This window comes from Arachis ipaensis, chromosome B8, assembly GCF_059453495.1.
Source record: "Arachis ipaensis isolate K30076 ecotype BB chromosome B8, ASM5945349v1, whole genome shotgun sequence".
Taxonomy (NCBI): domain Eukaryota; kingdom Viridiplantae; phylum Streptophyta; class Magnoliopsida; order Fabales; family Fabaceae; genus Arachis; species Arachis ipaensis.
In genome coordinates, this window is record NC_142443.1 from 11,157,501 (window position 1) to 11,183,271 (window position 25,771).

Here is a 25,771-nt window from a genome sequence, read left to right on the forward strand (position 1 = left end):
AACCCGTTTCGCCAACCTTGTCCTCGTCGAGGCAAAAGGTTGTGCTCTTATCGGGAGCCCCTCGGTCACCCAAGGAATTGTCTATCCTTTCTAAGCCTTCTGGCAATGCGAATTCAGAGATTGTGAGCTACCAATTCACACCCGAGCGTGAATTTCGATCTATCTGTACCCTGGCTTATAAATCTGCACAGGTTGTGGGACTTGAAGCCCCAATGTTGATTTATTATGGCTCTTGCGGAGTAGAAACTCGTCATTCATGCAATTCCCCCGTCCATCGATCGATCACGCGAGCATCTTTTATAGAAGGGCAGCACATAGCGAACGAAAAAAGCGTTCATCCTAATTGTATCAACATCAACATTCCTAATTGTATTATTACACAAGTTACTAGTATTGGCAACTTGGTGTGTAGTGTTGTGGTTACTCCTTTCTATATTATTACTAAAATTTGATATTCTTCTATCTGTTCCTTCCTCTATTTCACTTTTTCTTTTCTCATTATTGCTGTTTGTTGCTCTTTTACTTTCATTCTGTGTTCTCTTATCCATAGTGATAGTGTTTGCATTTATTTTCTTTTCTTATTCAGCATCAGAAGCTTGTGAAGCTTGTTCTTTATTTGGCTTCCAGATGTGACTTGGTATCTGGATGTCAGTGAACCTATATAGTCCATTTTTAAGTTTGCCTTGGAGTAGAATCTTCTTGGACTCCTGGCATTTAACAGCACACACATAAGGCCAAAACTCAAAGAACACACCATTGTTCAGTGCAAATTTTGAGACACTGATTAAATTTTTTGAAATGGTAGGTACATGAAGCAAGTTCTGGAGTTTGAAAATTCGGTTTGACATAGATGCATGCATGATAGATCTCCCAATATTAGCAATACTCATACATTTTCCATTACCTCCAAACACTTGTTGAGGTCCTTAGTATTCTGAGCTGCTGAGTAAGTTCATCTGATCGAATGTGAGATGATGAGATGTTCCAGAGTCAGGGTACCAGCCATTGTCAAAATTGTTTGAGGCGACCAGTGCTTGAGGAGGAGGATTCTGAGTGCTAGTAGTCGATTGTTGATTTTGTGGATAGAGGGGTTACGAGTGAGCATGAGGAGTTTGCTGATGGAACGCACTATTTGGTGGTGGAGGGCCACCATTAAGGTTGTGAAGTTGGGGATTTTGATAGTGCTGGATGAATCGGTGAAAGAATTTCCAGATTGTGTGGCCAATTCTTCCACAGAGTTGACATTGGGGTTTTCTTCCTGACCACCAAGATCTGCCTCCTCTGGAGTTTCGTCCTCTGCCTCGCCTTTCCGATTGTCCTCTTGCATAGTAGCCTTCATAGGACTCTTCTGCTGCTGAGAATTCACTACTTGCTTTGCTTGATCCAGAATCTTTTTGAGCTAGATTTGCATGTACCATGGTGAGATCTGATTTTCTAAATCTTTCATTTACCTCTTCTTGTGCAAGAAGCTGGGATTCTAGCTCACTGACGGTTATTGAGTCAATTCTTGAATTTGCCATGGTAAGAAACGCATTAAATTCTTCATCTAATCCTCCTAGCACAAAATCAAAATGTTCCTCTTTTGAAAGTGGAGCACCGAGCGCAAACAGAGAGTTGGCTATCTTGTTAATTTTGGCTATGTATTCGATTACTGTTGTACTTGTTTCTTGATCATCTTTAGTTGTGCCTTCAACATTCGTATCTTTGATTTCTGCCTGGCTGTGAAATATTCTTCCAGTGACTCCCAGATTTCGTGCACCTAGTCATATTCAACAACTTTGTTCACGAAGACTTCGTTCATGGCAGAGAGCATCCACGCGACCAAACACTCATCACGTTGCTCCCAGGCTTCAAACTCTTGTGAGATTTTTCCTTCAATTCGATCTTGTTCTGAATTGAATTTGCTTGGAATTGAATTTGTAGTGATGTGACTCTGTAATTTATTTGCTTTGACACATGCAAGAGCCTAACGCTTCCATGCTTTAAAATTGTCTTCATCCAGTTTGATTGTGGCTGGAAAGTTTGTGATTGACGCCATTGAAGCTTGCTGTGCTGCTTGAGTTGATGTAGAGAAAGGAATGTGGTGATCCATGGATCAGAATCGGAACTCTGATACCATGAAAGGTACCAGAAGCCTTAAAGTTGATTTAACGAGAAGAAAGAGAGATTAGAGAGAGAGCAGAGGAAAGTGAAATTGAGAATCCATTGAAGAAGTGAAAGGGAAAGTGAGTTCTCTGTTTGTTACAGTGGGTTTTATACATTGTTAGTAAGGGGTGAGATGAGTGATTACAAGTTAGTTAGGTGTTAAGCTAAAGTCTAACTGAATAGTGCTGAGCTGTCATAACTGACTTAGATTTAAGGACTAAGTGTAGAAGGTTCCTCATTGTCTTCACTAACAGCAGGAATCACAAGAACAAAATAATATTTTCACGATGATCTTTTTCACTGTTTAATTGTCCCTAAATTTTTAAATATCGGTAGGTGATATAAGGATGGTTTTAGACCACCATTGATAAAGAGTATCGTTAAATTATTTGTGATAGTTAAAAGTATAAAGTTGTCACTAATTTATAATACTTGTTAAGGTATTTTTTATGTTATATTTAATGACAGTTCAATTTAAAACCATCACTAAATTATTAATTATTGTGACAACTTTTTTATATTTTGCTGACAATATATTTAGCAACGGTTGCCACTAATTTACTAATTCTTGTGAACATTTTTCTTATATTTTGTGATTGTTCTAGTCGTCACAATATATTTAACGACAGTTTAAAACTGTTACTAAATTACTAGTTAATTGATAATTTTTTCTTTATTCAGTGATTGTTTAATCTATTATCATATATTTAACGACAATTTAAAATTGTTATTAAATTACTATTTCTTGTAGCAACTTTTTTTTTATATTCAGTAAATTAGTAATCATCAACACCATCGTACCCATTTGACAAAAATTAAAAAGTGTTGTAAAATGTATTGGATGGTCAGTTTTTAACATCCTACAAATTGACAATACATCTATAATAATAAAAAAACCTCCAAATTTCATTTTTATTATCATACCATATATATTCTATTACAAATAGAAAAGAAGAAGAGAATAACAATCAGACAAGATAGTTTCCGTCTCTTAAATAACTAACCTATGTGCCTACACTAGTAAACTTAATAATAAAACAAAGGGCAGGATACTACTAATAAAAAATACCAATAAAGCAAACAAACATTACCAATAATAAAAATCAACATGTCCTAATGACCCGATTTATACCATTTTTTTTCCATAGATTTTCCACACATTAACATATATACATCAATGTTTATGGATATTAAAAACAAACAAGAGTTAACAAATAACAAGAAGTTGACATACACGATGAAAAATTATAATTCTTGCATTGTGAGATTAAGACTTGTGAGTCCCAAACTTAGACCACTACAATTCAGTAGCTCTCAAACTTATTAAAGCACTGCATATATTCAAACTGCGCTTGATTATAAGATGTAACTATGTAGCACAAGAAAACAATCAAGTGAGCTCAAATGATAAATATAATTTTATAATATAAAATATATTAATAGCCTCAAAACTAACACGAACAATAAACAACTTGGTAAAATAGAGAAGCAAAATATAATGACTCTAATCTAAACTTTCACATAATCAAATTCAAAGTTAAGCATTTTTCACTTATTGTCCAATTAAATTATAAATCACTACAATCAAGCTTTAACATAGGAACTAATCAACCAAATTGTAAGCCAATTTACTAACAATTTACAAAGAATAAATAAATTATGTTTTATAAAAAAATTTTACATTTCTTACGTTTCTAATTGTTCAGCCACATCCAAAAATGAGTTAATTTTATATTCGGCTATCTTTAATCATCTATTTTTCAATACTCAAAATAAGCACAAGTTTAGTTAAAGATCCTATATATGAAAATAAATTTGTATTACCAAATTAAACATACATATTGCAACGTTATATTAATAAAGTTCAGGTTAAAAATAAGCTGGAAGTGATGCTAGAATGATTATACTAGCATAAGTACAAATCAATAGCAGCTTCAGACACGAAAAAAATTTTAAAGTACGGTATAAACGATGTACGTGTAAATGCTAATACAATTAGTAAGAGGAAGGCATAGTAAAATCGCCTTTTGACGGTGAAGTAAATTCATGCCCTTCTACCAATAATCGATATTTATTATCAATTGGTTCGCAAATATATAGCGTCTTCATTTTTAACTTTTAGTGAGCGTCTCATGTAGACTGTACACAATATCTGATCCTAGTTTAGTAGGCTCCCTCCTACCCTGGAATTTGTGACCCCAGTTTTTCATGACTTGTTAGTATTTATAAGCATCATTGTCAACAATAAAATTAATCAATGATAAACATTTGACTATTCTTGAGTTGAGTAGTCAACGAGGGAGATAACACCACCCCCTTCTTTTCTTTTCTGTTTTGTTCTTTTTTTCTCTCTTGTTGTTTTTTTTTTTTAAAATTAGAAGTGAGACTCAAATTCAAAATTTTTAGAGGAAGATGAAGATATTATATTATTTTTTTTAAAGATAAAAATATACTTTATTAAATTTGGTAAATAAAACACAGAGTCCATATCAAGACAAGAGACAATGAATGATAAAAAATTTTTAAATAAATCTCACCTAAAAAAAAATTTAACAGTGAAAAATAGAAAAGAAAATTGTAAAAAGAAAAAGTAAACTTCGTTCAAGGGAATAAATTTTATGGACTAACTCAATGAGAAGCTACATGGAGGTGTGAATATCTCGAAGGAGTTTACTGGAAGCATCAAGAATAGAAGTTTGGATAGTGCTGGTTCTAGTGACGAATCCAAAAAATGTTGATAGTGGAATAAAATATATATAATATAATAATAATTTTTATAATAAAAATATTACATGTACATAAAAATTAGCTATCAAAATATTCATTAATCATTATATATTTGTATATAAATATATGTTGTATTGTTTAATTTATTTTTAATGTGTATTTTTATTTCAATATGTATACAAGTGATTATTTTCTATGTACATATAACATGATTAGTCTTTAAAATATCTAATTTACAAATTAAAACACTAAAATAGTCATTTAAATAATAACATATAATTTAGAATTTTATTATTTAGGTTTGATGTTTTAAAAAATTGAGTAATTTTTTTCTTAACAATACAATCGAAATATCTCTCTTTTTATATAGAATAATGCTATAATTCAAGTTTTTTTGTTAACCAAGTCCAACTAAATTAGTCTAAGATAACAAAAATCTGTAAATACTTATTTAAAAATTTACTTCTTATTTAGAAATTTACTTCTCATACAATTAGAAGCTAACTCTTATTGAGATTCATAGTTGAAAAAGTTCTTTCAATTAATGTAGTTGTTACGAAAAAAAGTAAAACTAATATAAAAAAAAGATAAATAATACTCTTTTGAGTCGATTTAAAAAAAATACATAAATTTTGTTTAAATTGAGAATTTATCATTCTAATGAAATCTAATATGAAATTCTTAATTGACTATCAGGTACCAACAATGAAATAAAAAATTATTGTGGGTCAAATTCAATAATTTAGTGGGGACAAATAAATATTATTATCATATACTACTAAAAAAATTTTCAAATTATAGTGGGGCGCTTGCCCCCACAATCCCACACATACATCCGTCCCTGGTTGGTTCTTTCAAAGACAAAGAGATTCCTAACTTTTCAACAGTTCCAACATAAAATAGCAAGCAGTTGTTAGATCCGATTGTCACCATCACCTATTGAATGAAGCTGCTCTGACATGGTGTTCCACCAAGACCAAAATTCAGTAATTGGATGGGTGGGGAGGCACAAGCTCAGAGAACTATTGGACCAAGCATCTCTTATAGCTGGACATTGCATAAGACAGTGAGGAATTGTTTCGTCATCTTCTTGGCAACAGAGACACAATGCCGGTGTAGTAGGAAATCTTTGGTGAATTTGAGCTAGAATCGGGAATCAACTATGGAAGTACTTCCAGATAAACAGATTGATTTTGTGAGGGAGCTTCATCTTCCAAAGGTTGATCCAGGAGACTTGTTGCTGCATATGAGTTGGACAGAGTTCAAGCAGAGGGTGCAAGAATAGATATGTCACTCTATAATCTGATGTTAGATCATACTTTTTTTGTTTGTTCAGTGTCTATTGGAGTGTGTCATTTCCACCTTCAATTTTCAAAGATAGAATTCTAGTTGAAATATTACTTGGAAAGATCTCTGTAATTAACGGTTGATTCCAAATTCTTTCTTCATTAATCAGATCTTTTACTTCGAGAGCAACAATGGCCGACTGTTGAACATTTGTTGGCACAGTGAATGAATATGGGAGAGACAGCCATGGGTTATCAAACGTACGAATGTTTATACTGTTACCTATTGTCCAGGTAAGTCCCTTCTCCACCACATCTCTACCTTGCAAAACACTTCTCCATCTCCAAGAAAGGAGTGTTCCAGGTTCTACATTTAGAATATTTTCGTTTCTAAAATATTTATCTCTGTAAATTCTGGCCAATAGAGAAGTAGAATGTGTCGCTACTCTCCAATACTGTTTGCCTAACAGAACAAGGTTTTGAGCCTTAAGGTCTTTAAAACCAAGACCTCCCTTCCTTCTTGGGCGGGTCAAAACTAGTGTCCCAGTTGATTCAAGTCAGTCCCCTTTCATTTTCTTTTTGACCCCACCAGAACCGAGTCAGTAAGGAGTGAATATTAGAGATTAGACTGTCCGGTAATATAAAGCAGGAGAGAGTGTAAATCGGGATGGCCTCCTCAATTGCCTTTAATAAAACTAGTCTTCCTCCACCAGATAATAGGTTACGCTTCCAACCTTGAATTCTTTTCTGTATCTTCTCCTTAACCATGTTAAAAGTGGCTCTCTTTGATTTATTAACAACAGATGGGAGCCCAAGATATTTATCTTGGGCTCCTACGTGTGAAATGTTTAAGGAGGCAGTCAGACGAGCGCGAGAGTCAAGAGGAGTGTTATGGCTGAAAAAAACTGCAGACTTGCCAAGATTAACTTTTTGACCGCTGAAGCACTCGTACGTAGTTAATAAATCAAGGATATTTCCATAGACAGTAGTATTAGCCTTACGAAAAAGAATAGTATCGTCTGCAAATAGAAGATGATTGACCTTAGGACAACGCCTGTTAATCTGAATACCCTCGATGAGATTGTTTTGTTCTTCTTTATCTAGCAAGAAGGAGAGACCTTCTGTACAAAATAATAAAAGATATGGAGAAAAAAGATCTCCTTGGCAGAGACCTCTTTGTAGTTTGAAAAAATCATAAGGTTGTCCTTCCACAATCACAAAATGAGAAGCAGTCATCACTAGTTCACGAATCCAAATAATCCAAAGAGGATCAAATCCTATTTTCTCTAATATAAACCACAAAAAGTTTCACTCTACTCTTTGATAGGTCTTACTCATATCTAATTTGAGGGTCATCTCATGTTCTAGACCGTGTTTTTTGTTCTTGAGGTAACGCATACATTTATGGGTAATTAAGGTATTATTAGAGACCAGTCGGCCTTTAATAAAAGCACTCTGAGAAGGGCTGATAAGTTTATGCACCATTCTTTGAAGTCAGTGAACTATGACTTTAGAAATAATTTTTTAAACTACAAAAGAGAGGTTAATTTGTCTCACTTGGGATATATCTATAGCATCTGGAACTTGGGATAAGACAAATTTGTGTGTGGTTAAAATTTTTCAATATATGACCTCCCGTAAATAATCTGTTAACTGTCCGAAACACATCACTACTGACGATGTTCCAATAATGTTGAAAGAATTTAGCCGTTATCTCATCATCTCTTAGGGCACTCTGAGGGTGAACACTAAAAGTAGCCCGTTTGACTTTCTCTATAGTAATCAAGCGTCTAAGCTTTCGGTTCATGGAAGTTGTAACCTTAGCCTTAAAGTCAGTGAATAGAGGTCTTGGATCATTGTGACAAGAGGAGGAAAAAATATCTTTAAAATAAGATTCAGCCACTGCTGCTATATCAGTGTTTGAAGAAAGTAATTAGCCATGGTTTCCGGTCAAGTGCCATATTTTATTGCGACGAGTGCAGTTACGAAATTTTTAGTGAAAGAAACTAGTATTTTGATCTCCCGCCTGAAGCCATCTGACCCTAAACTTCTCCTTTCAATATAACTCTTCATTATGGAGAGTCTTTTCTAGTTTTCTTTCCAAATTTGAGATGATATTACCTCCATGGACCCCTTGCTGCCCGAAGCTCCTCTAATTGAGATTGAAGAGAATCAATTTTCTCTTTAGAGTTCATTCTATTAGACTGATGCCATAATATAAGATTATGTCAACACTTTTTTAATTTTTGAAATAAGATAAACATAGGGCCGCCTTCTATTTTCTCCCTCCATATCTCATTCACAATATGTCTTACCTCATCATTAGAACACCACCGTTCTTGAAATTTGAATGGCCATTTAGTTCTCTCTATTCTCGAGCTTAAATCAGTGAGAAGAGAAGCATGATCAGAACTTGATTCAAAGAGCCAAAAAATAATATTATTAGGAAATAGTTGCTGCCACCCAGAACCAACCAGCAAACGGTCAAGCCGTTCCTGAATTGAATCTGGACCTGACTTTCGATTTGACCATGTAAATGGTCTGCCTACCATTCCAATATCCATTAGAGAGCTGCCATCAATAAACAGATTGAAGGATTTGATAGAAACTGCTAACTTCACTCCCCGCCCAGCTTTTCATTCTAATTAGAAATAACATTAAAATTACACATGATTATCACCCATCCTTGAAATGCTTGAATAATAGGATCCTGTACCCGCCTTCCTTGATCATGAGAGGTCAAATGAACTCCAATAATAAAACATTAGTGCCCATTTTCACTATCGAGGCCACAATGTAAAAATTGTCATAACTAATAATCTTAACATTGCATCTCTACTTCCATGCCAAAGCAAGGCCACTGGTAACCCCCGATGGATCTGCAATGAACAAATCTTTGAACCCGCAAGATTTAAGCTTTAGTTTTACTTGTCGAGGTTAATTTTTGGTTTCACAGAGAAAAGTAACCTCCAAATCCCTTTTAAATTGTGGATTGTCAGAGGTCTCCTCAAATCCCGAAAATTCAAAACTAGAAGCTTCATGGCTCCATGGGTGCCATTTGAAGGCTAGCACCCTCCACCGTCACAGCATCATTAGAATACACCTCAAGACAGATTTTCTTCATATTTTCAACATTCTCCTTACCTCAATTCCTTCGTTTACTTCCTGCGAAAGACTCACATGCCAAAATTTTCAAATTATGCTCCTTGTTTTACTTTTGTATTGGTGGCAGCAACTTGATTTGAAATGTTTATTGGAGTGGATATATCAAATAATGTCTTAGGGAGAGAGACATCAGCTGTGGCACTCTCTATTTTGTCCAAATCCCCCACAGTTTTCTTCCTCATGTTTGAATCTCGTTTTTTCTTTAATTTTTTCTGGTTCCCCTGCATGCTTAGACTAGAGAAGCTCTCGAGTATCCATGATGGTGGAGGTTTCTTCCTCGACTGTAATTGTGTCTTATTTGCACTAGATTTGTTTGCATTACCAGATTCTCATTTCCTTTCCAGTCGTCTGCCTTTTATCCGATTCTGTCTTCCTTGAATCTGTTTTGGGCTGTATCCTCAATAAGAATTTGGCAGGTTTTTGAATAATGTCTCAAATGAGCACAGTAAGTACAGAAAATACCAATTCTCTCATATTTGATTCCTATCTCCATTAATTTTTGCTCAGGATCAGATAATTTCAGGCAATCCTTAATCTTTTTTACTTCATTGAATTCCACTCTAACCTTCAGGATGCACGCCTCTCTACCTTTAATTTCAAAAAGATCAACTTCACTGATTGCACCTAGACTCCCTCCAAGTTTTTGGCCTACCTCTAGAGTTTTAAATTGTTTAGACAGACCCCAGAATTTAGACCATACGAAAAAGGTAGAGATCACATTGTAGTTAGATTCGTCAGATTGATTCCATCTACGAACGTGCAGATGTAGTTTTTAAATAATTAAGGAATGTTCTATCCGAATAACATCAGTTTCTAGATCACAGAAGAATTGAAACTGGTTGGTGGCCTTTTCAACAACTCTAAAACCTTCAAGTTTGTTCCATATGGCATAGAAGGCATTTTCTATAGTACCAATGGAAAAAGATCAGTTAGCAAATATCCTACCTGTGAGACTTTTATGGCATGCATGAATACCTTCAGAAATATTTTTATTAGTCAGAACTATCACATCATTGTTATCACTTTCACTATCATGTTGATGAGGGTGTTGGATCTTTCTTTAGGCACTCATTGTAAAAATATGGGAGACTTTAAATAAAATTAGAATATAGATAAGATAATAGATTTAGATGAGAGTGAATTAGGGTGGAAGAAAAGAAGAAAAGTGATAGATGCTAGATGAGATTGATTAGAATAAGGTAGAAAAGAAAGAAAGAAGGGAGAACCCTAATAGGGCGCTATAAAAATCCTAGCAGAGCACATTAGGAACCCTATTAGCAGACCACATGGAGTAAAATTCATGTGGAAGACTATGCCATTTGAATTATAACTTGGTTCTTTTTGGAATAAATAATGTTACATAATCAATAAGTATTATTATTTTAAATTAACATTTATTAGATAATAATTTATACTAAATCAAATTGAATTGGTGTAATAATTAGCTCACTAGTTCGCTTAAGCAAGTACGCTTAAACAAATATTGGAAATTTATATTCAACCTTATGCATGGAGCAACTCGTAATAAAACTCCAATCCATAACGAATTAGTCCTTAGCTGGTAGGCCTAAAAAATACCGTAAAAAAAAATTATACTCACATTTATGGAATACCTACATTGTTTTGAATTTATTAGCCAAATATTAACCAAAATTACTAGTCTCAAACTTTTATATTTTTGGAACAATTCTGCTGAACGCGCTGTGGACTTATTATATGACTATAAAAGTTGGGCCCAGATACAATGCTTAAACTGAACCATTAATCCATCTTTTCTATCCAATAAGAAAAAAACAAAGTGCGTCACCAACCAGCAAAGAGGAAGGACTGAGAGAGCATGGCTGGTTAAAATAACAACTGCGTTTGCCGGGAGTCGAACCCGGGTCTATTGCTTGGAAGGCAATTATCCTAACCGTTGGACTACAAACGCTGATGTTATTTGCTTAAAGTTTTATCATATATAATAAATTGTATAAACAAATGCAATTAGAAACATTAAACATTAACTCTTAACAAGTAGTACTGGAAAATATTATTTCCCCCACCATTACGAAAAAACCATGTCATATATAGCACTCAAGCACTCTGTTTAACATATTTAACAACAACATATGAAGAGAAAAGAGTAATTTGGAAATGGAGAAGCATAAAAAGAAAGGAAAAGTTAAATCTATTATTATATATTACACGGGTTATGAAATTGGAATTGATGAGTTGAATTCTATTCTATTATATAATATTAATTAAGGGACAGGGTAGGACTTGTTATGGCACATGCACTTGTAAGCTATAGGGCATGTCTCTGCCTCTTGAAGGGATGAACAAACAAAGCTCACCATCACCAACCGGCATGGAGAGCAAGATCCACAGGCTCGCGAGCAATCCGGCAACCTTGAACCGGCCACTTGTAGAGTGTCCGGTCCCCTAAACAACCTCTCTTTCCCCACATTGCTTCCATCTTTTGTGTTTGCCACTACAGCAACTGGATGCTCATCGCCACCTGCTTTACAACAAAATCAATTCTATGTCCAAATTAAATATTTCATAATAATTCACAAATGGCCAAGACTTTTTCATTAAGGTTCATGCATCACTTTTAAACAACTAACTAGATATAGATAGGGGTTGTGTTACATGACTTAACACTTCAGTGTACAGTGTTAGTTAGAGAACTACTCATTAGTGAATTAGTTAGCTTGCCTAAGAGAGAAAGTTAGTTAGCAACTATTTATAGCAACATGGACTCACTTTGTCAGTTCAGTTTTTGCACTCTCATTTTCCTCATGAATGGTGATTGAGCTGTGAATAACATACACACTCTCCCTTCTCTAAGTTTTATCAAGTTCTTCTTTTTACCTTCCACAACCCACCATTTCAACGGGTTGAGTTAGGTTAAATCTTATGGAGGAATTAAAAATTAATTTTATAATAAAAAAAATTATTAAATAAAATTTTTTGGAGATTATATGTATATAATTTATAAGAGAAAAAATATGGGGGTTTATTGCCCCTTACCTCTCAATATAAGAGGCTCCGCTTCGCGGTATAGATAATCAAAAAGGGACTGATCTGCATAATCATTATCATATATATAGTTTCTTGAAAATACAATACCTTTTTCTTTTTTAAATAAATATAAATATTTTGCTTTGGAAGAATGACTTTTTATATTTGATGAATTTTATAAATTGGTAATTTTTTATGTCGTGGACCACGACTTAAAGTTAGGTTCAAAATGACTAAAATATATTTTACAAAACCATAACTTATAAAATTGCATTAAATTTTTGTTAATTTAAGTATCAGAACTCTTGTACTACCTCTTATTTTCACTCAAAGACGTGGGATGATTTCGTTATACCAGAATAGACGACAAACTCAACACTTTAAAAAGGTTGGACTTCACGTTTAGATCCAAATCTTCAATTTTAGATAACTCCGAAATAATATATATATATATATATATATATATATATATATATATATATATATATATATATATATATATCCATAAGAGAGAGACTAGATACATAATATTAGAAAAAAAAATCGAGATATTAAAAATTATTTCATGATGCAACTAACAATAAACATATTTAACCAAACGAAAAAACTCTAAAAATTAGACTCATAATCCCGTAGATACATTTTATTTAAAAAATAAATAGCACATTAAGTTTAGACAAAGAATAATGCTAGGGAACCAGCAATTTTTGTTATTTGTAGTCATCAAATAGTTATCAATTATGGTTTTAATGGTGTGAGATTGGTGTGAGATTTCATCCAATGGCTCACTTTTTTTTGCTGGTTACATGTTGGCCAGAATTTAACAAAATTGCTGGCCCCTAGACTTTTCCTTAGACAAATATAACATTATTTCTCTTTAATTACTTGGTAAGATAGACTAGTATAAATTTAGGCAATGATTAAAATATTAAAAGTAAGAAGAATGAGTTACTTACGCAAACTAAAGCTGGTTATGTGCCTGGCAAAGATTGTAGCGGGACTATAAGCCATTAGCATTAGAAGGGTGAATAATATAGCAGCACAAAAGTAGGTCCTTGTCATGGTGGTGGTCATGATCATGATCATTTCTGAGTATATGTACTACTCTACTGACTACTGCACTGAAATGGACCTAATATATATGAGATGAGAATATAGGTAACTAAGGTACAAAAATTAAAAGTATAGAGGAATGGAAGGAAGATGGGGCCAAGAGGCCAAGTATATATATACATATATATATTGATATATAGTTAATGAAGCAGTTCACATGAAAGAGGGTGCGTAAGCTAATAAGACGAAGGAGATTATATTGATCACATTATTCACATACATATATACACTTAGTCACAAGATAAATCGAACTTCATATACATAGTTTGTAAATTGTTCCATGCATGGGAATGAAGAAGGGTAATAAGGACTTAAAAGGCAAGTTGGTTGTTTTACGTGATTACTACTCAATACGATCGAGCACACGTATCTATCGCCACATACCATTAATGCAACCTCCGCTTCCTTCCTTCATTGCACACTACTCCATTCATTTCTTTGCAATTTTCCTTCTTCTTGCTATTCATTTTTTTTAATTCATTTACTATCAGGATCTATCTTGAAATTAATTTATCTAGATAAAAGGTACTAATTAAATAACAATAACTTTTCTATATTATTAGTATAAGATTAACTAAAACGTGAAAAAAAATGGTATTTGGCAATAATATAGTAAGTAAGATTGTATAAGTAGACAAAAATGTTCTTTTAAAATGAGATTATTTTTCTTAGGTAAAAATGAAAATAAAAATTAGTAGTTAGTTAATGTTTGGTGTGTGTAGGATGTAGTTCGGCAAATAAATTCGGTACCGAGGGTCTGATGGTGAGTGTGACTGCCATTAATACTCTCCTTCTTCTTGCCATGTATTTAAGGCGCGATCTTAATTAAGATATATATATATATATAGTCCATGCATGGGATATTGTTTTCTCATTGATTAATTAGCTCATTAACTATTATATGATTTTATCAATTAATTATTCATTCATCAGGTTTTGTCTAAAACTCTAAATAAAGGTAATAAATCCTATCAAATTTGATGAATATATACGGATTTAATTGTAAGGAATAAAAGTACTGGTTAAGAAATTGAAAGGGGAAAAATATTTTTTTAATATATTAAATATATAAAAGAATAAAAAAATTAATATTTAATTTACACTTTATATAAAACTTTTTAAAAAAATTAAAATAATTATTAAATTATCTTCATATGACTTCAAGATTATATAGATTCAAAGGCTTAAAATTTGCTATTGATATAATTATATTATACTCTTTTGATACAGCTATTCTCTAAGCCCAATGCAATACAAGGTCTACTCAAAAGGGGAGTTAAATGAAATATTAGAGGAGCCAAAAATATTTACACAATAAAATAATATAAATAAAATTTTAAAGAGAATTAAACTGAAATTTATATATAATTTATATATAAAAAAATTAAAATTAGAGGAAGCTATTGTCTCCCTTTTTTTTCTATATAATTCTGCCCATGAATCTACTTTTGCATGTGTATCAAACTATTTTTTCATATAAAAACTTTTAAAAATGCTCCACAATCAAGTGATTTATCTAACTAAGATCAACCAACTTGTATAACTATTTTTTATATTCACGCGCATTTTTTTTATATGTAAAAAAATTAAAATTAGAGGAAGCTATTGTCTCCCTTTTTTTCTATATAGTTCCGCCCCTGAATCTACTCTTGCATGTGTATCAAACTATTTTTTTATATAAAAACTTTTAAAAGTGCTCCACAATCAAGTGATTTATCTAACTAAGACCAACCAACTTGTATAACTATTTTTTATATTCACGCGCATTTCTTTATCTTTCTCTTTCGTACACCGCTTCTTCTTCTTCTTTTATTATCGTCGTTGTTGTCACCACCACTACCACCGCCACCGCCTTCTCTTCCTCCTCCTTCTTTTTTTTAAATTTTTTCTCTTCCTTCCTTTTCCTCTTTCTCCATTATCATTCATCATTCATCATCATCATCATCATCGTTATCATTGTCATTAGAGAGTGAAATAAAAATAATTATAAAAAAATAAAATAAAAAAGATAAAAATATAAAAGAAGAAGAAGCAGCAGCGAAAAATAAGGAAGTGGAAGAAGAAGACTTTTAAATTATACATGAAGGTTGTAGAAGGCTTAGAGAAAGGGGTTGAATCTATGACTTTCTTTTACTTTAATAAAATATGTCTTAACTTATAAACTTTCACTTGGATTCTGTTCGAACTCAGCAGCAGAAAATTTATGATACAATTTCATTTTATCTCATGAATTTCAGAAAACAGAACAGAGAAGGAAAGAGAGAAGCTGACACCATCCTGTATCCTGATTCAGTTGCCTTGTGCAATGCAACCTACACCCAGTCTCCACCACAACAGTAGTGGAATTTTCACTATAGTTAAAGTATTACATACACCAATTCCACAGAATTGACACAATCCTTTTCTTATCAAGTTCTAACCTAACTTGACTTGGCTATGCTAATACCTAACTCTTTACTCTTAGTGCTCACCCAACTAAGAAATGGGTACCTCACTAGTACAAGATACAAGGCACAGAATCAACCTAAAGAAATCTGAAATCACTCTAGGCTTTTCACTCAAGTGTTTCTCTCTGCCTCTTTCCACTCTTAGGCTCTTTCCAGAACTCTCTCATTCAACCTTTTACCTCAAGAAATTATAAACAGATGAACATTGAAAAGAAAATTACAATCTGTAAAACATGAAGGAGATTGATGCTTCAACAGCCTCTTTGCTATGCGATGAACCAGATTTGCATGCCTCTGATTTAGTTTCTCATTCTGGAAGAATGCTCTTTTGATTAGAAAACACTGTCCAAGTTGATGAACTTTTTCAGAGAACTCTTCTCAGAACATAACCTCAAAATTGGGTTTCTCTCATTTTTTTCTAAAGGAAGAAAAATCTTCTTTTGTATCTCCTTGTATGATGCTGATTTGCTCTCTTCCAAGTCAACCCCTTGAGCTGTGTGCTACTAACTTACTATTTCACTTTTTCAGTTAATCCCCAAATTAGAAATGTGAGTTTGACTTTCTCTTGCTTGACCGAAAGCCTCAGGGAAGCTATTAAGAACAGTTTTCAATGGCAATCCCACATCTGAACCCTTGAAATACTACTTTGTCTCTAAGAAATAAAATTGGCCATTGATTTACAACAGTTGTTAACATAGATCACTTTCTCTATTTATCCCAAATTAGAGTGACAAAGAGTTGGGGAAGAGGAGAAGAAAGCACGATGCATGCAAGAGGAAATAATTTACCTTTAACTTCTGCCTTAGCCTAAGATGGGTGAATTTGGGTGATTAGACCTCAACCTTTTTTCTTTAGCCTTTCTCTTTCTTTTCTTCTTTGATGAAAGACTTAGGAATGAAGTTTTCTCTCACTTCTCTTAGTTCCGATCGAAAAAGAAAAAGTGAACGTTGCTTTGGAGGCAACAACTTAGAAGAATGAGCTTGAGTGAACTTTCATTCGGGCTTGGGTTGGCTTTGATTCTAATTAGCCCAAGCGATTTCTTTGCTCAATCAATTTGGACTTTAAGTGATTTATAGCCCATTTTTGTTTCTGATTTGATCTCCATACTATTGGACTGCCGCAATATTACTTCTTTGGCCTGCATCACTTAAACAAAGTGAACAAATCTAATTTAATAATTAGCCCAATAAACTAATGTTTGTCATCATCAATTATGTTAGTTAATTTCTTAACTCAACAATACATAATTAATCAGAAAAATAACACCAAAATTTCTTAACAATAATATATAGATATCTTAGTTTTGATACCAAAATTTCGGTATCACTACTTTAAACAAATTTCGATATTATTTTTGTTTCTAGCAATAATTCAATCCAATAAGTTAAGTATAAATTTGCATTCATTCAACTAAATAAGATTGTAATACATGTTCATTCAAGTCTAATATGAGAAGTAATACTCCTAAAAGAAGACTTATAAGAGCAAAAGAAAGAAAGAAAGAAAGAAAGAAGAATAAGAAACAAAAAAATGCAGCATTAAAGAAGATATTTCTGTGTTTTATAACAAAATTTTGATATTAAAATTATGAAATTTCGGTCCTATTTTTGTTTATGGCAAGAACTTAATCTAATAAGTGTAACTAAAAAATTTTTTATGTCACGGTAAAAAAATTTCGGTATTATTTTTTGATAAATTTTGTATAACTCAAAATTCTTCCTCTGATCCCCTTTTTCTTCTTCGTTATCATAATCATCTTTTTTTTTTTGTTTAACTTCTCATAATTCTTTTGTTTTATCTTCGTGACAAGAATAAAAATAAAAAAAATAAAAAAAAAATAAAAAATCATATATAATACTACAAAAATTACCAAGAAGAAAAGAAAGAAAAAAATATAGCAATAGCAAAACAATAAAAGAACGATGATGACAAAAAAATATGTAAAAAAGAAGAATACAAAGAAAAGAAAGAAGAGCACAAAGAAAAAATGTAAAATATGAAAAAGTAGCATGTTCACATGCACTAGTAATTAATGAAGTTGATTTTTATTAAATGTAAACCAATTTAATTAAACTTAATTGTCAAAAAAACTTAAATGTATAGCCTCACTCAAAAACTTTTCATTTTATATAAGATGTGACAAAGAAATAGAATAAAACTATACAAATTTTGTTAATTAAATACCAGTAATAAGCATATCTTCGATTATATCCATGTTTACCTTTATTTTTTCTTGATCTAAAATTTAAAACTTTTAATCATTGATCCACTATTTAAAAATGAAACTAGAATATTTATTATAAATTTAATTTTGACGCAATATCAGTAAAATAGTTTTATACGTGCATTCAATTATGTAACGTCACATCAATAAAAATAATTACTTTTTATATTGACCATATGAATGGTCATCCAAAAAAACGAATGTGACTGTACGACTATATATAATATTTTATACTATCAATTTATCAAAATTAAACTCATTTATTTTTAGATAATCAAAATTAAAGACTCAAATTTCGTATCTTATTATTTCTATCCATCAAAAAACAAAAAATGAATTAATTATCCTTAATTAGTTAATTGCTAATGAAATTAATCAAAAGAATAGTTACTCAATAATTAATAATATTATCCGAACTGATAATATTACCCGAACTGATTTTCTATATATTTTAACAAATTAGATTAGAATATAAAATTTGACATTAGACGTATATAATTTAATTTATTTTTAATATATATTTTATATTAATAAGTAATTTTAATATAAATGTAACATGAGTAGTAGTTAGTTTAAATATAAGATAAAAACTAAAAAAAATATTAGTTACCTAACATTTCTCTAGACAGAAAATGCGGCTACCGGAATAATTCGAGCCCAGGTCTCCACCGCTAGTGTCCTATCTCAAAATCCAACTTCAAAACAAAGATTGCAACAAACCATACTCAATCATAATTTGTCATCTGATTTTCTGGTGTGCAGTGTAGCTTCTTGTTAAGTTAAAGAGTATATGATCCACCTAAGAAACTGTTTGGAATCTTAACAATTTTTGGGTGATCGAGCAGCACCATATTGCAATCTTAATTAAGTCTGAACTAATGCCTAAATTTAGAACTTAATTATTACAAACTTGATAAACAAAACCAACCGCGTCCATGAATATTACTAACAACTTACTTAATTCTCTGTTATTCCGGCCTCCTAACAAACAGTAGAACAAGCTATAAAGTATAAACTATTTTCTTTAAATTATTATTCCCTACTCTTGAGTTGCATGCTTCAATAATATTCCATTATTGAATAATGAATTCCTCTCATAAAAGTTACGTGTCCTTAGAGGATAATAATAAAGACAAGAAAAGGGGTCCTCCGCCGCCGCCTCGTGACGGCGCCGGATGTTGTTGCTGGTTCATGAGTTGCATTTGCTGGTGCCTCTGCTTCATGCTACTTCTCTGCGTGATATTCATGGCGGCGGTTGCCATCATGTACTTCGTTTTCCGGCCTCAGATTCCGGTGTACGGCATTGACAGTCTCCAAGTGAAGGCTTTCGAAATGCGAAACGACAGCAAGCTTTACACTGAAATGGCGGTGGTTGTGAGGTGCGAGAATCCGAACAAGAAGATTGGATTCAAGTATGGAGAAGATAACTCCGTGAGCATAATGTATTCGGATAAGGAGCTTTGCGCGGGAAAGTTTGAACCTTTCTTGCAAGCGGCGAAGAACACGGTGATGATTAATATGACGCTGAAGGGGGAGAGGGAAGTGGATTCGAAAGAGAAAGAGCAGTTTATGGCGCAGCAGAAGGAAGGGAAGATTCCTTTGGTGCTGATTTGGAAGATTCCTGTAACCCCTGTGGTTGGTGAGCATATTCATGAGTTATGGAATGTTAGAGTTGGTGCTAATTGTTCAATGGTTGTTGATAATATCCAGAAAGATAAAACGCCTAATATCTCTCACAAAGAATGTAGCTTTGCTGCTCATTTCTGGACTTAAATCATACCTATAACCTTCTTTAATCATATCTAATATATAGATGATGAGAATTTGTATGAGAATTGATAAATGCATTTCTACTATTCGTACAAAATACCAAATTAATAAAAGTGAAACATATTATTGTGATCAAACAAAGAAATGCGTTGCGAATGAGTAATAGCTCAAATGACATAATCTTCCCATACTCATCTAAGAAGTTGCGGGTTCGAGTCTTCATATTTTTTGTTAAAAAAAAACAAAGAAATGCGTTGCCACTGAATTATAGTTCAAATAACATAGTCTTCCCATATTCAATTAAGAAGTTGCGGATTCGAGTCTCCTATCTTTGGTAAAAAAAAATGCCTTATATACTTATATCTCAACTCCATAATGCCTTTAGTATTGGGTGATGGAAAATAAAGAATAGTTGTTTTTCTATAAAGTTGATAATTATTAGATGATAATTTATTTAAATATATTAAATTATTTAACAATTTTTAGTTATTAATTTTATATGAAAATAATTATATCTTGGTATTTATTTTAGTATAATTTAGTGTATTTAAAAAGAATAAATAATTTTTTAAAACTTTTTATTAAAGATGTATCTAACTATCGAATATTATTATTATTATTATTATTATTATTATTATTATTATTATTATTATTATTATTATTATTATTATTCAGTTATGTAAAAAAAAATTGAAAAACTGGTCCAATTATATTAGTACTTAGCTGAAGGTAAAAACAAAGTTAACAAAAGAAAAAAAAAAACCCCACAAAATCGATAGAAAGTGTATTAATTTTGAGCAATTATTTACGAGAGATGCAAGCTTAATTAATTATCATAACACTTTGTATTTATTTATTAAAAATATAATTTAACTTTGTCCAAGGTATCGAAAATCAAATTTTTATGTAAAATTAAAAAAATAAATGAAATACATGCGTGAAATATAAAATCGTAATATGATTAAATTTTAAAATCATTTGATCTATTAAAAAATTTTCAAAATCAATTCCTAATCATAATATAAAAAATTTTTAAATTTTTAAATCAAAATTTTTGCTAATTTTCAGTTTGAAAATAAATCCATTTAAGAAATACTAATATAGTAATATACCCAATCCATTTATACTAACCTTATACGGTTATACCTTATCCAATATAATTGACGTATATTATTTAAGAAGACAGAAGAATAATCCAAGACAATTAGACAAAGATGAATATTTGGAACATCATTCGATCGTGCACCACGAGATTCTTTTCTCTTCTACGTTTTAGGGTTTATAAAATGAAAATATTACATATATTATTTTGTGTACGTTTTTTATATTTTTAATCTAATATAATAAAACATAGAATATATATATCAATTGTTTTTTCATAAAAAGGAAATGTCGCCCTTCGTTGCTAAGGAATACTAAACAAATTGTCAAAGCGATTCTGAACTCGAAATTGTTAGTTTTCTCTGAATGACACTCAATAATATAAATGAATTTTCTGAAAGGAATGTTGTCAAAGTATAAGCATATTATTAATAAAATGAAGATATAAGTTGTTTAATTACTTGTAAATTAATATACTTTAAGAACTTTACTTTTCTTTCTTTCCTTCCCTCCAAATACCAGTTAAAATAGTAAATATTTTTTTGGTCTTTTTATCCGTCTTCATAATGATGAAAATTTTCAAATAGTGATCCTCAGTTTTGTGAGCCGGAATTTCAAGTAGGTTGGTAATAAAATTTGAATGTAAATAATTCAACAATTGGAGTAATAAAAAATATTTAAAAACTATTAAAATTTATTATTTTTAATTATTAATTTAATTTTGTAATTTAATAATTTAATTTTTATACCAAATTTTTAAATATTAATAACTAACTACAAACTAAAAAAAATTTTGTTAGTTTTTTTTAGCATTTATCGTAATCAAAACCATATCTCACAAAAAACATGTATTCATCCAATCGTGATTATTTATCTGTTTGTTTACTTGCTAGATTAATATTATTGAAATCAAATTTTTATTATTTGTATATGATAAGCTTGAGCATGTAAATGCCTCACAAATAAGCAAGAAGGACCCATAGCATGAGTTGTTGAGCGTCCCACAATTACGTGTGAGTCGAAATGAAGCAGAGGGAGGTGGGTTGAATTGGTTACCTGCTTTAATTTACTACTTTAATTTCTTGAAGCATCTTTCTCAGGTACTGCAGAGGCAAAGTGGGCGACCCTTTCAAACAAACAAGCTCCATTCCCATCCTCCAGTGAGTATCGAACTCGAGAGAAATAGTTAAAGGACACAGACCCTCATCCATCTGTGCCAACTTGCGTTGGTTTTAATTTGTATTTCTAATTATTTGATTTTCACTCTTTTAGACTTTTTCTTAAGCATTCACTTGTACAATAACTAAGAGACAAACACTTTAAATGATGTGATTAATAAATAATAATATGTCGCCAAAAGGGTATGGCCAATACACAATACTTCTACGAGACACTTTACAAAGTAGATATATGTCACATTATTCTACAATTATTAATTAGAGAAAGTATTTCTACAACTATTTAATTTTAGCAATAATGATATTTCGTCAAAAAAAAGTCTTACCAGTCCAATTTAGTTTCTTTTTTTAAAAATGAAACTGCATTAGAATAGTTTCTTATTTAAGTGCAATATCAGACATAGAATGTGGACAAAAAAGTCACCCTCTTGGTGGTGCAAACTGACTAACTAAATTAAGAATAAAAATATAAAAAACATTAGCGTGTTTGTTAAGGTTGTTCAGTTTCAGTGCCCTAGCATGCCTCACTTTGTTTTTTTTTTTTTCAATTATATTTATTTTTTAATGATTATTTATGTGGTAAATATAAAAATAATTCTTTTAATATATATATGATTAGTTAGGTACTTTTTATCATATAAAATGAAATTAAGATGGATAAGTTTGGATCCAATGTGAGGCATTTTTTTTTCCCAGAGAGTGGTTGTTATTGCAAGAGACTAGTGCCCCACAAAGTGCTGACGTGTCATGTGTGTATTTATATGTGTGTGGATTGGGGAAGTTTTCTCTTTTTTCTAAGTAAGACCAAAACTGTCACATTCTCTTATGAGTCCCACTAATTAATCAATTTCTCATCAATGATAATCTCTTTTTTATGCCTTCTTCTTCAACCCACTCTCCTCTCTACAAATGAAACACCTGTAAATGAATCAAGAAACTGATATCAAGTCTTAAACATGTTTGACATCTGGTTTGGTTGGTCCAAAGCTTCAAAATGGTAATGAGTTTTCTTTTGTTTCTGCTGACTATAACATGTTTTTTTCCTTTTCATTTGAATGATCATGTTGTGTTGCAATAATATATATATAGTAAGAGAGCAATGAAAAGAGGGAGGTGCAGGCTGAAGCTGCTAAAGAACAAGAGGGAAGCAATTGCAAGGCAATTGAGAAAAGATGTGGCTGAACTCATACATTGTGGCCATGATGAAACTGCTCTTAACCGGGTTTGTTGAACTATGCTTTATTAGTAGTGGTTGCTATTCTAATCATTATGATTTATGATTAATTGTTAATTATATCTTAGCAACAACAGGTTGAGCAGCTCATTGAAGATGAAAGGCTAGCTGCTGTATATGAATTGCTTGATCATTACTGTGAATTTGTTCTTTCTCAACTCTCCTATATCCGAAGGCACAGGTATGAATTCCTATCTAATTACAACCTCAATTCCATAATCCATATTGATACTCCTACTTCATAAATTATTATTTTTTAAATATATATTTATTATATTTGGTTTATATTTGATTCAACTTTTAAACTTTTGAATCTCTAGCGGATATATAAATAAATCAAAATGCAATTTCCAATCTGATAATTTCAACTATTTAATTAATATCAGGGACTGTCCTAATGATATCAATGAAGCAGTTTCTAGTCTTATATATGCTTCTGCAAGATGTGGGGAGATTCCTGAGCTCTGTGTCATAAGGAAGCTATTTGGAGAGCGTTATGGTGACAAGTTTGTCACTACAGCTATGGAGCTACTTCTTGGAAATCTTGTAAACAATCAGGTACTGAACTTCTTTTCATTAAAAAAAGGGTCACAACCTTGAAATTTTGATGCACTTTTTTACTTTGATCAATATTCATGCAAGTTCTAATTAAATGACAGTTAAAAGAGAACCTATCAGGAAATCCAGTGTCAGAAGATCTCAAGTTGAAAATGGTTGATGAAATAGTAAGGGAAAACTGCACACAAGAACAGGTTTTAGCCATTCAATACTACCCCAGTTGGCAACAAGAACAGGTCACTCTTAATAACATGTAATTTAGACATGAATTTATGGTATATATCTTAATAACTAGTACCATACATCCTATTTATCCTATGTATATTTCTTGTACAGGTCAAAGAAAACAAAGGTTATCAAGTAGATCCTTCAGAGACTGAAGAGATAGAAAGGGATCTTACATGTGTTGATTCATCTATGTCCAACCCAAATGACTCTTGTTCTTCACCAAAATCTACCTTAATTGATGTTTCTGCAATTGTACCTGCTGTTCAGAAATATCCTCCATATATCTTGAACTCTCCTTTGAAAAAGAAAACAGTGAACTTTACTGAGGTTGAGGATTATGGTGGTGACATTGAGGAATGTGAGTTTTCTGTATCAAAAGATGGTACTTTCCAGGACCAAACACTATTTAAGTTCAGAACCTCTGGCCAATCCAAGAGAGGACGAAAAGAAACTCAAATGACTTGTTATGAAAGCAACATAAATCGACACGAATCGTGGAGCGAAAAGTCAAGCATAAGGGCCTATACAAAGAGCAAAAGGGCAAATGAAGTTAAAAGGCCAAGAAGGAGATCAGCATCTTTTGAAAGCATAGGCATAATGGATATTGGATACATGGTATACTATCATAAGCCATGGAGAAGTCCCTCGGCGCATAAACATGGCACTCATCGCCTCAGAAAGGATCAAAAGCCTTCGCCGGATGGAATTTCCCTATCAAGCTATGCTCAGAAGAGATTGAAGGAAAAGATTTCGCAGTCGTGTCAAAGTGAAGATGGCACAAGGAGAAGATCTTTCGACATGAGAATGAGTGGATGCAGCTTGGACCAACCTTGTCAATTTCTCCTCTATGATTATGATGATGATAAACCAAAGAAATGGATCAAAGCTACACATTTTCATCAAGTTTCGGTTGATGAATGTTGTGATTGCCAACCCTTCATGGATGATTTAGTTACCACTAACATCACTCAGAGGCCGAGGCCGAATCGAAATAGTTATAGTGGTGAAACTAAGCATAATTTTCTTGGAAGCAATGAAATAGAAACAGAGTACTCTGTTTCAATGGGAAACTATGCTTCTTCCAAATGTTCCAATGCAAGGAATACTACTTGTTCCTTAACAAGAACAGAAACAGAAGCTAACTACTCGAGGGCCATGTCGATGCCTCAAGATCAGCGGCGCAGTTGTGGCAAAGACAAGATGGTTAGAACATACTCATGTCCAAATCATGTTCATCCAAAGTTGCCGGAGTATGATGACATAGCTGCAAAGTTCACAGCTCTAAAGAGAGAGTGCCAAGAAAGCAAAGTCCAGCTACAAAAGTAGATAATAGAGACTTAGAGAGCATTTGAAAAGTACTAATAGCATGTTTAAGTTTTGAGTGATCCATTAATTTAGGCTTCTACTCTGTGTGACTCTCTTTAGATTTAAAGACTAAATATTCTTTTTAGCATTTAACTTTTAATGTTCATCCATGGGTAGCAGGTAACATTGAAATCGTTTATAAAATTAGTTGAAATTAATATTTTAGTATATTTGAATATTTTGTTGTACAATACTATTTTTGGTAGGACAAAATTAGTTTTGTT

At 32.0% G+C, this 25,771-nt stretch overlaps 3 protein-coding genes and 1 non-coding gene across 6 annotated transcripts; 2 read left to right on the plus strand and 2 right to left on the minus strand.

Annotated features, from left to right (window-relative positions):
• Window positions 1–11,181: 11,181 nt before the first annotated feature.
• TRNAG-UCC (transfer RNA glycine (anticodon UCC)) lies at window positions 11,182–11,253 on the minus strand. The gene has a single exon. It is a non-coding gene; the product is annotated as a tRNA-Gly (tRNA).
• Window positions 11,254–11,509: 256 nt separating this feature from the next.
• Window positions 11,510–13,490, minus strand: EPF1 (epidermal patterning factor 1). 2 transcript variants are annotated; one of them, XM_016314141.3, is made up of 2 exons: window positions 13,286–13,490; window positions 11,510–11,823 (listed from the first exon to the last, which is right to left on the minus strand). In XM_016314141.3, the coding sequence occupies exons 1-2, from the start codon at window positions 13,413–13,415 to the stop codon at window positions 11,567–11,569; spliced, it is 387 nt and encodes a 128-aa protein (XP_016169627.1). In that variant the 5' UTR covers window positions 13,416–13,490; the 3' UTR covers window positions 11,510–11,566. The 2 variants fall into 2 exon arrangements, with proteins under 2 accessions (XP_016169627.1, XP_020965911.1); XM_021110252.2 differs by having other exon boundaries at window positions 11,510–11,826.
• Window positions 13,491–19,196: 5,706 nt separating this feature from the next.
• LOC107610477 (NDR1/HIN1-like protein 6) lies at window positions 19,197–19,886 on the plus strand. Its single transcript, XM_016312528.1, has one exon. It carries the CDS (start codon window positions 19,197–19,199, stop codon window positions 19,884–19,886), a length of 690 nt encoding a protein of 229 aa, XP_016168014.1.
• A 3,065-nt stretch (window positions 19,887–22,951) lies between these two features.
• LOC107613952 (uncharacterized) lies at window positions 22,952–25,717 on the plus strand. 2 transcript variants are annotated; one of them, XM_016316153.3, is made up of 6 exons: window positions 22,952–23,159; window positions 23,252–23,384; window positions 23,474–23,577; window positions 23,783–23,954; window positions 24,056–24,190; window positions 24,291–25,717. In XM_016316153.3, exons 1-6 carry the CDS (start codon window positions 23,119–23,121, stop codon window positions 25,506–25,508), a joined length of 1,803 nt encoding a protein of 600 aa, XP_016171639.1. In that variant the 5' UTR covers window positions 22,952–23,118; the 3' UTR covers window positions 25,509–25,717. The 2 variants fall into 2 exon arrangements, with proteins under 2 accessions (XP_016171639.1, XP_016171638.1); XM_016316152.3 differs by having other exon boundaries at window positions 22,953–23,159; window positions 23,465–23,577.
• Window positions 25,718–25,771: the final 54 nt, after the last annotated feature.